Source organism: the organism of the source record quoted next, unplaced genomic scaffold (genome assembly GCF_019419815.1).
Source record: "Pyrus x bretschneideri cultivar Hongxiangsu unplaced genomic scaffold, Pyrus_bretschneideri_v1 Contig5, whole genome shotgun sequence".
In the NCBI taxonomy this organism is placed as follows: Eukaryota; Viridiplantae; Streptophyta; class Magnoliopsida; order Rosales; family Rosaceae; genus Pyrus; species Pyrus x bretschneideri.
Genome location: NW_025999787.1, coordinates 4499082 through 4512191, shown reverse-complemented (window position 1 = coordinate 4512191; position 13110 = coordinate 4499082). Strand labels below are relative to the sequence as shown.

The 13110-nt window shown below is 37.6% G+C and overlaps 1 protein-coding gene across 2 annotated transcripts; it reads right to left on the bottom strand.

Annotated features, from left to right (window-relative positions):
- Positions 1 to 7064: 7064 nt before the first annotated feature.
- On the bottom strand, positions 7065 to 12441 carry LOC103956746 (E3 ubiquitin-protein ligase WAV3-like). Of its 2 annotated transcripts, none has more exons than XM_009368775.3 (2): positions 12006 to 12441; positions 7065 to 9395 (listed from the first exon to the last, which is right to left on the bottom strand). In XM_009368775.3, exons 1-2 carry the CDS (start codon positions 12246 to 12248, stop codon positions 7461 to 7463), a joined length of 2178 nt encoding a protein of 725 aa, XP_009367050.2. In that variant the 5' UTR covers positions 12249 to 12441; the 3' UTR covers positions 7065 to 7460. The 2 variants fall into 2 exon arrangements, with proteins under 2 accessions (XP_009367050.2, XP_048425349.1); XM_048569392.1 differs by lacking the exon at positions 12006 to 12441 and adding an exon at positions 9501 to 9524.
- Positions 12442 to 13110: the final 669 nt, after the last annotated feature.

Sequence of the window (13110 nt, the reverse complement as noted above, 5' to 3'; positions counted from 1 at the left end):
TTAGCTTCGAAGACGGACAATCAGACATACATGTACAGATACTAGGTCCGTAAAGCGAACAAGGGTTGAGCTCACACTGGGTCCTACCAATCTGTCGGCTGTCGGAAGTGGGCCCAATATTGGGTCATTGTGGGCTCCATATTGGGTCGTAGTGGGCCCTGCGTATGTAGACAGCGTGAATAGGTGGGGGTGATAGGGGGTGACATAATAAAACCACGGTTGAGAAAATACCAGACTATTCCAAAAGAGTAAAGACATAAACTTTTTTGTCAAATTGTAGTCACCAACCGTGCCTATAATGAAAATTCAAAAATTTTGGATTTGGTTTGTTGGGAAATCTTCCATTGATATGTGAACAAAACTTCCTTTCCAAAATAAGAAATCTTTCTTCTTTTTGACAAAGTAATATTTATCATTCCGTAGTTCTGATCAACTAACCTATCCTAACTCTGCGAAATCAAAGTAGAATATGAGAGGGAACGTAGTGACGTGGCATTGACGTCATAAAAATTATTTAATAGGTTAGGTAGTAGTAACATACACTTAATTATTTCCTTGGAAAAAATATGTACTTAATTACTAAAACACCCAAGAGAATGCTCATAAATACATTTGAGGCCAATGACCAGCGTTAATTTTCTCGTCTTCTAGAAGCTGAAATGAGTCCACCAGATCCGTACAGAGAGAAAAAGAAAATCGAAAAGCAAAAAACGGCATGGCATGGAAATCGATTAACGTAGTGACAATTTGGATATATTTTTACCTTGACAAAAAGTGATTCTAAAATATTGTGGCTTCTGCGATTTCTAGGTGCCTCCGTTGGTGCTAGAGAAGCCGGAAAATTGCGTCTGAATAAGCGCTTTTGAGAAACCTATTCGGCTTTTTGACCTCAGGCATTTTGGATCTGGTAATCCAACGATAATATAGGAGAAATGGAGAGAGAGAGAGTCAGAGCGTCTCCATTTTTAATTGCGAGAAGAAGCTGTCGATGGAAGTTGCTGCTTCTTCAACTGAAGATAGACAGTGAGAGTGTGAAAGTGAGAGGGTTCTCTGCAGAGAGGGGAGAAAGACACATAATAATTATTATGAGAGATAATGCACTTGAACCGAGGTGGCTCAGTCTTGCTTTCCGAGGTGGTCCCACTTCATTATATTTTAGTTTTACTTGTTACTTTTAAAGAAAATGTGGCACTTCGTGCATAGGAAAAATACAAATTGGCAAAGTCTTTTGTTTGTTTTTTTTTCCTTGAAAAAATAAAACGGTAAGTTATAATTATTTATTATTTTTAAGTTTAGAGAGATTATAGGAAATTTCATTGTCATAGTCAAATAGATTCATTAGCTTGGAACATCGAATTCAAGACCCTTCATATTTTTTTGTTTTATTGGTAGAGAGTTAAGAATAGACATAAAAATTGTAGAATCAAGAAATCGAATCACATCGTGACAAAATAATTGTAAAAAATCATGGAACCAAAACAAGTCGACTTAGGTTCAAGATGGACATGACAAAGGAAGAGCAAGTCACTTTGATCTAGATTTTGGAAGGTGTAGTGTTGCTAGCCGGATTGAGGAAACCATCATCGAGATTTTTGGAAGGTGTAGTGTTGCTAACCACAACGTCTTCTAAGCCATGGATTTCAAGAACATCCATAAAATGGAACTGCCATGAGAGATAATTGTTGCGATCTATGGGGGTGGTTATCATACGGGAGACATTGAAGGAGGTGGGGAGAGAGGCAGTCAGGGTGGCCATGAGAGAGGTGTGAGGTGGTTGCAGTGGGGATTAGATAGGGAACCGGATCCCTTCTGGATCCAAAAAATCTGAACCTAAGTATCAAATTATTTGGACCATTGAAATTTGATCCAACGGCTACAAACAGGAAATTCCTCTAAAAGTTATAATAATTGTAGCCGTTGGATCAAATTTCAATGACCCAGATAATTTGATCATTAGGCTTAGTTTATTTGGCTCCGGAGGGATACTGTTCCATTAGATAGGATTGTTAATGGGGGAAAAAGGATCCTTGCTGGATCCTTTTCCTGGGAATCCGTAGAATTCCGTGATCATGACTATTCATAGTACATCAGTGCAGTCAGAAATCATTTAAAATTTAAAATTAAATATAAATAGTCCCTAACGAAAATTGACCCCACGATGTACGATGAATGGTCATGATCACGAAATCCCTCGGATCCCCAGGAAAAGGATTCGGCTAGGATCCTTTTCTGTTAATGGCTCTGGGAAAAAGCTGATACCATACAGAAGTAATAAAAACAACAAATATAAGTGCTTCATGTATTTGTTGAATGGTCTTAATTTACGGTACATATTCATGCATCTGCTGAATGGTCTAAATTTATGCTACTTTTTTCATCATATAGATGGTTTAATCATCTTATGAAGACTACTATATTTAACACACGGGGCAAATGAAACACTCCAAACTCTTGCTATCTATCTAACTAAACACACCAATTATGAAGGTTGAAATTACTCGATGAAATTTGGGCGAAGGTAGTGTTCGGTGTTGCCAAAGAAGTCCAACCACGTGGATGGAGCAAGTGAAATGATGTTGCCATGGCTTCCACAATAAAGATTAGGAGGGTTTTGGAGGAGAAGTGGGTGGTGCCAACAGAAGAGACGAGGTTTTTGGAACATGTTGGAGAAGACAAGGTTTTCGAAGCTAAAACCATGGCAGAAGCAAGCATGAGGAGAAAGGCTAGAGAGAGATGCTAAAGAGGCTCTCTTAGAACTGTGACTTTGAACTCTATGTCACCTCATGTTAGCACAATATTTTATAATGTTAGCGCGAAAATTGATATTAAATTGTGAGGTGACATAAAGTCTATACAGAGTCCCACTTTGAAATAGTCCCTTTAGCATTTCTCAAGGCTGAAAGAGGGAAAGCGTTGGGATGAAATGGGATGTTTGGATATGCGGTTAACATTATGTTTGTTTTTTTTGCCCCCTTAGCATAGATAATATCGTTTGTTCAAAAAAAAAAAAAAAAAAACATTATGCTGACTGCATGATTGTAAAATTAAAGTTATAACAAGGGTTTTGTTCTCATTGGGCCACTTCATATGGTCAAGCATTATGCTTTGAACAAGCAATTTGTGATGTCATAAATCTATTGTTAAAACATGAAAATTCACATCTATAATCTCTATTAATTAATGAAACCCTTTTTGTCAACTAAAAGAGAGTGAAAAAACTACTTAGTCTTCCATCACACAAAAAAAAATGATGGCCAATAATGTAATTTCACATATCCAAATTTTACTGTTTTTTATTGAAGCCTTACCTACAGGTGATATTAAAATACATCCAATATTAAAATAAAAAAATAACCAAAAACTTAAACCTCCCACTCCCCCCATGTTTTCTCTCTCTCCCTCTCTCCTTCTCATTTTCTAAAAAAATATGTTCATACACACAAAGTGTGTAGGCAAATGCTAGTATTAATTAAGAAAATCCTCTGTATCAACAAATTGACAAGAGAGTAAAATAACTGGGGGCGGGCTTGAAAAACCAAAAAAGTTTAGATCGAATACCGAAACTAAAAAAACCAAATTGATTGAAAATTGAACCAAAACTAAAAAAATCAAACTAAATCGAAAGCTATTGATTTAGTTTCAGTTCTGATGGTACAAAAATCAAATGAAACCAAATTGAATGAATATAAATTATTTATTTATTTATGTTGGGTATTCATTTTTCAAACTCGATTCCAAGTTATTTGTTAGAATAATTTCAATCTAAGGCTAGGGAAACCTAACTTTAAGCCCAAATATGTTGAAATCTTTATTCCTTAGATTTTTTTTTTCTTCTTCATTTTCTCTCCAATATCTAGGTTATAAAGACTATGAAAAAAAATTGAAAAAAAAAACTGAAACTGAAAATCAAACCAAATCGAACTACAAATTGCAAAATTTGAACTGACTGAATAGTAACTTGAGTTTCATTTTCGATTTTTGACACATCCCGGTCCGGGCCCCCACCACATCCCAGACTCGACTCCACCGTAGCACGATATTGTCCGCTTTGGGCCCTGACCATGCCCTCATGGTTTTGTTTCTGGGAACTCACACGAGAACTTCCCAGTGGGTCACCCATCATGGGATTGCTCTCGCGCGAACTCGCTTAACTTTGGAATTCCTACGAAACCGGAAGCCAGTGAGCTCCCAAAAGGCCTCGTACTAGGTAGAGATGAGAATATACATATAAGGCTTACAGGATCTTCACCCCTAGACGATGTGGGATTTTACAATCCACCCCCCTTAGGGGCCCGACGACCTCGTCGGCACACACTTCCGACCAGGGATTGACTCTGATACCAAATTGTCACATCCCGGCCTAGGCCCCCACCACATCCCGGCCTCGACTCCACCATAGCACGATATTGTCTGTTTTAGGCCCCAACCACGTCCTCATGGTTTTGTTTCTGGGAACTCACACGAGAACTTCCTAGTGGGATTGCTCTCGCGCGAACTCGCTTAATTCCAAAGTTCCTACGGAACCCGAAGCCAGTGAGCTCCAAAAATGCCTCGTACTAGGTAGAGATGGGAATATACATATAACGCTTACAGGATCCTCACCCCTGAGCGATGTGGGATCTTTCAATTTTGGCAAATAATCAAACCGAATGATAATGAACCCATCCCTAAAAATGACCTTCATGTTTTTAATTAAGTAATTTTAGTGTTAATTTTCATAAATGAGGTGAATTAGTAATTTTATACTTGCCTTCCCAAAAGAGGGTTAAAAGGCATTTTTGTCTTCCATCGCAACAAAAAAGTTAAGGACAGTAACGTAATTTCACAAAACAAACACTCTTCCCTTCTCCTTCAATTTAAAAAACAAAAGTAAAAATTTCACACTTTTGACAAAAAAAAAACCAAAAAAAAATTCATACTTTATGTGTGGACATATACTAGTATCTATTATAACAACTTCATCTACCACATACATAGCGTGCGCATTAATTTGAAATAAATTTAAGGACAGTAACATAATTTAAAATAAAATTTTCGCATTAATTTGGTTACTTATCTAGCTAGAAAGCATTAGGAACATATTGTTTATAATCAAAGGGAGACTACGAAATTTACACTTAGGACATCTTTGACCTTTTAGAAAGAAAAAAATCATTAAAGTAAGAGCTAGTTGGGAGAGACACTGCCAATATTACCATGCTTGAAAATTAGCAAACTTTTTGATAGGGCTTTCGCCCATGGGCCGCATTTTAATAGAAACAATATTTTATTAGCACGAAAACAATTACAATCAACAAAGAGAACACTTGAGCTCTTGCCCAACTCCTCCGAAAACCAAAAACAAAGGGAGTGTAGTCAATTTGAATTTTAGAGAATTTTACAAGATTTTTTTACGTGATAGATTTCAAATGATTGTAGAATCCTTACAATTTTCAAATGAATTTTCAAGAATTCTTATGGACTTTGATTAAAGATTTGAATGAATTTTAAGAGATTCTTGTCATTTAAAAATTATTTTTTAAATAGAAAATAAGATTAAACAAAAAGATAAAATAAAAAAAAACTTTAAAAAAAAAAATTGAAGAACTTTGCCCAATCCTCCTGTGTAATGTAACTCTAATCCTCCATGATCCTCCACAAGCAGAAAATTAACATACAAATCAAGCTCCCCGAAGTCTAACTTCCACCACCATACTTATTCAAGATGTGGGGTAGATAAAATGGTTGGGTTGAGGGCTTCCCTGACGAATTCCACCTATTAATGTAAAATGCCTTGCCATTCAATATGAGCTGAGTCCCATAATCCATTCCTCCCCACAAATCTCAACTTTGTTTCGTCCTGAAAATTCAACCCCAAGTTACCGAAAGATCATATAAAGCCCCAAAGTTTAATAATTTGATTTGGGCTTTGTCTAAATTTCTTTGAGCTTTGTCTCAATTTTATGGCAAACCTTCAAGCCTTTTCCCTTCCAATTTGTTGTTCCTAGCCGCGAGTCACTATCCACCTGTTCCAGCCATTCGGCTCCTCGAGTGCCTTCTCCATGGATTTCGATTGAAGGTACGCTTTGGGTTTTAGTGGTTGCTAAAGTTCAATTTGCACGATTTGGTAAGATTATGGGAGCGCTTATAGCACGGGTGGCTTGCCCACCCCCGTTTTCCCTTTATCCTTTCGGTTCATTGGTTCTTCTCTTGACGGAGGCAGCTTGGCGGTGGTGATGCAACTATTTTGGTGGAGGAGGCTAGTTCCTATTTTTAGATTTAAGGTTTTCGGTTTAAGGATTGCCATGGGGCTCACTTTTGGAGTTTGTTTCCTTGTTTTCTTTTTTTATTTGGGATGCAGTTTTAATTTAATATTGTATATTATCGTTGGACTTTTCTCACTTTATATCGATGTGTTTTAATGAAATTAGTTGTTACACCCGAGAGAGAGAGAGAGAGAGAGAGAGAGAGAGAGAGAGAGAGAGAATGTGAACGAAATTTGAAGGTTCCTTAGGTAAACAAGTTCAAGCCTAAGAAAAGCCCCCTAAAATACCAAGGCTTGTAAAAGAGTCCAAATGTTGGCGTATTTTATGTAGGAAACAAGGTTTCCAAAGGAAATAAACTTGGACAAAAGATGACGAAAAGTTTAGATATTCCAACCAAAAATTGAGAATGAAAATACTCATTATTCATCATATTCGAACCTAAAACATGTTATTTACAAATGAAAAAACATACCATTAAATTGTAGTACTAGGTGGTATCATATTCCTAAAATTTGAATATGAAGAAATGAAAGAAAACAAATGAAGTGTTCAAACGGCATTTGGGGGTATAGTTATTTCTAATACATGTCAAATGTAATTCATCTAGTTATTCAATCGAAATAGATTCACCCTAAAGTTGTCTAGTTTATGTTGCAAATTGTCAAACCCAAATCCATATTTCAAGCTCCTCCACCCAACCAGAGTTTTTTTTTTTTTTTTTTAAATTTCTTTTTAATTTTTTTTATCACGTCACTCAATTGAATAAGTTAGAAGATTAGTAGTTCTTGAGTTCAAAACCTCGAAGCAATGATAACTTAGTGAAAAGAATGAGTAGATATACCATTATCATATATTCAAGTGAATAATTCACTCCAAAGTATCCCCACAATTAAAAGGCTATACCCCCTTCTCTTCTCATACAAACAAAAGAAAAACTAAACCATAAACAAAATTAAAATAGAAAGACCTCTACTCCCACCTCCTCCTCCTTTCTCACAATTGATCTCAGCCCCCATTACTCACATTTACCCAGTTCTTATTCATGTACATGTGATAACAACCAAACATACTCCCCCATAAGTTAAATCACCCAAAATTCCTCTGTATCCCAGTTATGTCCCCGACTCCCTGAACCACGAAGGAAATTAATAACGAAACAAAAAGGTTCATTGACGAAGAACATATGTAAGGTGAGGCGAACACTACTTTTGAGGATTATCGTGGCTGTGGCTTGGCCGGAAATGACTGAGCACTGCTGAGGGCTCGTCGGGGAGATGGGTTCCCTAACAACATGGTTTGGGAACGTGTCACCATGTCTATCATCGATGGTGTTTGGTAAGATAGCACAAGGCTAGTGCTATCTGTGGAATCACCTCGAGCAGTTGCCCTCTGCCATGAGTGTGAGCTCAATCCTGATAAAACGTATGCTCTTCCCGATTCCTCATATGCACGACGGTTTCCCATCCTTTCTTGCATCTCCTTTAACTCAGCGGAAAGTGAGACACACAGACAGTCACCAGCTCGTGCAGAAGCAGTTTCAGACAATGCCATACGACAGCTCTCCAGGACAGAGACTGCACCAGCCAAATCACCGTTCTCAGCTGCTACTCTAGCCTCGGCCATTGCTTGTGCTGCACGAAGCCTGTTCTGCTGCCTGTCTACTTCCAGTGACACTATTAGTTGTCCTACTACTTCAGGCCTTTGGATCGTGACTTCACTGCCTTCTTCCAAATTCACCATTTCTTTCGTAATGGGATCTCTGTAAGCATAGCTAACCTTTATGAGCGACATGTCATTACCAGACACATCATCTGGAATATTGATTGTCACCAAAAAATCCCTTTCTTCTTCAGCATACAGGTCTCCAACATCAATAGAACCCATTCTTGCATCAACCATCATGCTGGTTCTGTAACTTCCTGCTTTTATTGATCCAAGTTGCAAACTCGTGTGAACACACTCAATTCTAACCTTTAGTTCTTGCACTACCACACTCAAAAGGCCGCCAATACACTGTGCAAATGCATCCTGAATCACACTCTCAGCTTCTATGAAAGAAAATGTTCCACCAGAAATTTCCGAGATTGAATGCATCGAGGCAGCATCATGGTCTGCACCAAATCCAAATGCGTGAACTGGAATCCTCAAGCCCGCTGCATTATTGCGACGGATAGAGATTGGGATAAGTGATTGGTAATCTGATCGGGGATGGATCCCACTAGGACTACTGACAGTGTATGTATCCTGCCCATCAGATAGTAGTATGATACTGCAAACTGGGTTCTTCCACTTGCGATCTACTAACACCTTGGTACCTTTCCTAAGAGCCTCAGCAATGTTTGTCCCACCACTTGAAACCAGAGAGTTTACCGCCTGCAATGCCTGCTGTCGCCCAGTATCTGTCATCCGACGAAGGGGAAAAAGCCGGCGGGCAGTAGATGAGAAGGCAATTACAGACAGCCGATCAGATGGACCAAGGTTCTGTACAACAAACCCCATTGCCCGTTTCAGCAAAGCAAGTTTTGTACCTGCCATGCTGCCACTGATATCAAGCACTGTCACAAGATCTACTGGAGCACGAGAAATTTGAGATACTGGTGGTGTCTGGTTTCTGCTGCTATTCTGTCTTCCACTTGTAAGAGGAGCCTTCAGGTGGATTAGAACAGTGAAGTTATCATGTGAGGCTGCTCTTTGAATAGCCGGAACTTCAGGATATGTTTTGACCTCTATTGTTCGAATAGAATTGTTATCATAAGCATCTTCGACAGATGCGCTTTTGTTGGAAATCTCAGGTTGCTGATCTAAGCTTTCATCATCGTCAAATATAACTGGTTCGGGAGTGTGAAAGAGTGAAGAAACCGGTCGGGTTGCATCAACTCGTGGGGGAGGAATTTGTTGTAAAACGGTCATCCATGCATCATCTTGGGGCCAACCAACAGGGTTAATTCTAGAACCACTGCCTGAAAGGTCAGAAGCGGGGTTCTGTAAGGGGATTTCTTTCCACTTTGCTCTGCAAACTGGACAAATTTGGTTTCCATGTTTTACATTAGAAGTAATACAATGGAAGTGGAAAGCGTGGGAGCACTCTGCAGTGAAAATGGCACGCCCCTGTCCTGTCTTCATGGTCGTCAAGCATATTGCACAGGTGCTCTACAGTCAAGAACAACCTGGTTAGAACAATGTAGGTTGGTACTACATTCAGAACGGAAAATGTTGAAGGTACACAGGCAAAATATATTAAAGTTACGGAAGCACCTTTGTCAACAAAAGTGATCCTTAAATTGACTACAGGAGGCACCTCATATAACCTACCATTGAAGGAGAAATCTAGGATAAATTCTAAAAACCAACTATAGTTTATTATCTGATTAACATCGCATTCAGACCACTTGTAAAAATAAATTTAAAACAGGAATATAACATAATTTAGCTTTCTAGGGTTTCACAGAATTGGCTAGAAAAATAAAACGCATTGTTCAATATTTTTTTTCTCTGGATCACACTATGTTTCATATATCTTTCTGCACAAAATATTACAATTGATTAGAAATATCCTCTTCAAGAATTCCATTTATCATGTAGTTATTGCAGTTTACAAAGAAAAGATTCGTTCAGAACTTTATATTTTTTATAGTTAATCACTTGCTGAAAAAACTGCATTTCCACACGTCTCAAAATTAAGATTAAGGAACGATTGGATGATTCGACACATAAACTTGATGGGATAACCTTTTATCAGATTTACTTTACCATAAGCTTCGATGTGTGGGTTTGAAACCGATAACTCTCCAAGAAAATCATTTAGCTATCACGGCAAGCTATGAAGAACAGTAATTTAAGTACATAAAAAATGAATGTCCAACATGGGAATTACAAGAAATTATACATGCATGTCCATGTCTTTGTGTACAATGAGCAGGCACTTTTCCAATCAAATAATAATAACAGAATAAGCATCCATATAAACATCTAGATTTCGTTTCAGCCCTTTCGGGGACATGAGTTCTTAGTTTTCAGGTATCATGGATTATTAAAATAGTACCTCTCAGCTTTAACTCAAAAACCACTATTTGCATTTGCCCTAAAAACGTAGATTTGCATTTGGGGACTTGCATCCAAATCCAACCCTTTAATTTAGAGAATCTGAACCCTGGCTTATAAATATTAATCAGAATTCTTTGATGCATGTGAATATTTGGAAGGGTCAACACTCCACAGTATCATATTAAAGCTTTAACCCTGCAGCTCCACTTCCACTTATGCATAAAAAGGTGAAATATATTTCACCGTATCTACAGCACAGTAACAGTTGGCAATTTCGAGATTCTTTATACAATTTATTAATCATTTTCTTGGTCAATGATACAATTAATTAACTATGATCAAGGGGGTGCCTAGTTTAATCAGCTAGGCAACAAAAGAAGGAGGTCAATGAGAAATGGTCAAAAAACATGGTGGAGGACACCATGGGAAATTCCATCGATCAAGGGGATGACTTTTCAAAAGCAAAGAATAACAAAGCAAATTGCAGACTAACGATAAACCTTTCAAGTTGGTACGAAAAAAAGAAAATTGAAGCTCATCAAAAGAAGAATGATGGATTGCTCCTCTCAATTGCCTCTTCAATTCTCCTTTGGTTGCTTTTGCTGATGCTCATTGCAGGAAAGCTCACAACAATCAAAGGGTCCACAATCTATAGGGAGAGAGAGAGAGAGAGAGAGAGAGAGAGAGAGAGAGAGAGAGAGAGAGAGAGATGTGTGGAACAGCGCACTTGTGCTGACCAGACAAAGCACTTTCCCTTGGAGGAAAGGAAAGGTACAGCAGCCAGCAGGGACTCAGCGAGTGAAGTGTATTCCTTTTCTGATGAAATGTTAGCCAAAGGACAATGGTCCTTAAAGGGGACTAGTCCACTTTCTCTATCCCCACAACCACAACCCTTCCTCACATCTCTCTCTCACTCTCTGCAAATAGCTGAAAACAACCTGACAACCAATACCCCATATTCACAAAACTCACATTATCACCACCACCCCCCACCCCACCAACACCACCATCATCTACCCCACACCAACAAATACACAAAAGAAAAAAATTTCAATCATGATTAGGAGTTGGCATCACCAGTAAATTATCATAAAAAAATATCATAAACATGTTACTTATACCATCTTTTTTTGTTTATGCTAGTGATATTGGGAGATGGGAATTCAAACTCGAGACTTCAGATGCAAGGGATAATGTTCTTAACTAACTAAGTTACGCTAGCGCAAATATGTTTGGTTACGCCTTTACCTACCATTGAGTGCATGTAAAGAAATGAAATTTAGTGTTCAAAGAAAATATTTAATTAATTTCATTCACTATTCACTACGAATATACCATGGATATTCAACAAATAGCAAACACACATCTAGGGACCAAATGGCACAACAAATTAACAAGAAAATAAACCCAAATGATAAAATTGCACAAATCAAACAAAACCTACTATTAAGTGCATGTAAAGAAATGAAATTTAGAGTTCAAAGAAAATATTTAATTAATTTCATTCACTATTCACTACGAATCAACCATGAATATTCAACAAATAGCAAACACACATCTAGGCACCAAATGGCACAACAACAAGAAAATAAACCCAAATGATAAAATTGCACAAATCAAACAAATTAGCAAACATTAACACAAACAACAACAAAACCAATAACCAAAAGCTTAACATGCAAATGAATTTTCAAAGAATACAGAAAAAATCCAAACCTTGGAGGACTTGGTTCCAGTTTTGGGCAACCGGAGGCCGGAAGACGACGGCGTGGGCGTGGTGGGTCGGCAATCGGAGCTGCCTCCCATCGGAGAAAGCAGAGAGGACGATGAAACGGCGTCGGAGAATCTAGATGCGGCAACGTCATTCGATGAGGGTGACGGTTCCTCTCTGGTCTGAGGAACATAGAGACATGAATTCAACCCAAGAGCTAGCTTGGCTTTCCTCCATTTGCTTCCCATTTTTTAAACTTGTTTTTTTCTCAGCTCAAAATCTTTGTAAAGATCCAAACTTTTTTCAGATGTTGAATCTGTGACCCATACCCATGATATAAGGTGAAGAAGCCATGGTGGAAGTGTGGAGGTGGTGTGTCATGTTGTGGTGGTTTTGAGCTCAACAAGAAATTGAATAATAAAGAGGCAATAATAAGTGTTTGAAAAGTTTGAGGGCAAATGGTTTTATAGGGACCATGTAGAAAATGAAAGGGGAGACTAGGGGGGTGGCCATAAAAATTGTCAAACCGGAATATCGAATCGAACTATGACAAATAAAATCGTAAAAAATCGCATTGATAAAAAAAAGTCAAAATCGGAGCAAAAATTGAACCGAACCATTTCAAACGGTTTAGATTTGGAAATATTAAGAATTGGAGGAATTGAACCGAATCGTTTTTAATATAAATTATTGTTTTATTGTTATTTTTATATAAATAAGACATTTTTCCAAGAATATCATGTGCATAAGTCCAATATTTTTCTTCACTTCTTTCCCCTTCCTTTGTTGTTTTATCACTTTTCTCCCCTTACATTATTTTTCTTCATTCTTTGAATGTTATGCATTATGTACATTTTAGTTTTAGTTTAAGATCTACACTTTGGTCTTGATATGAACCTTTCTATCTTTTGATTTATATTTATATGCACACTTTCTATCTTCTGGTCACAAATCTTGTAGATCTAGTAGTGGAAACTTAAATTTACTTGAATTTGTGGTTAAAATATGTGTTTGGTAGTAGAAGTAGAAAATTAGGAAAAACATATATATATTTTTGGTTAGAATCGTAAAACTTAAATTTACTTGAATTTGTGGTTAAAATATGTGTTT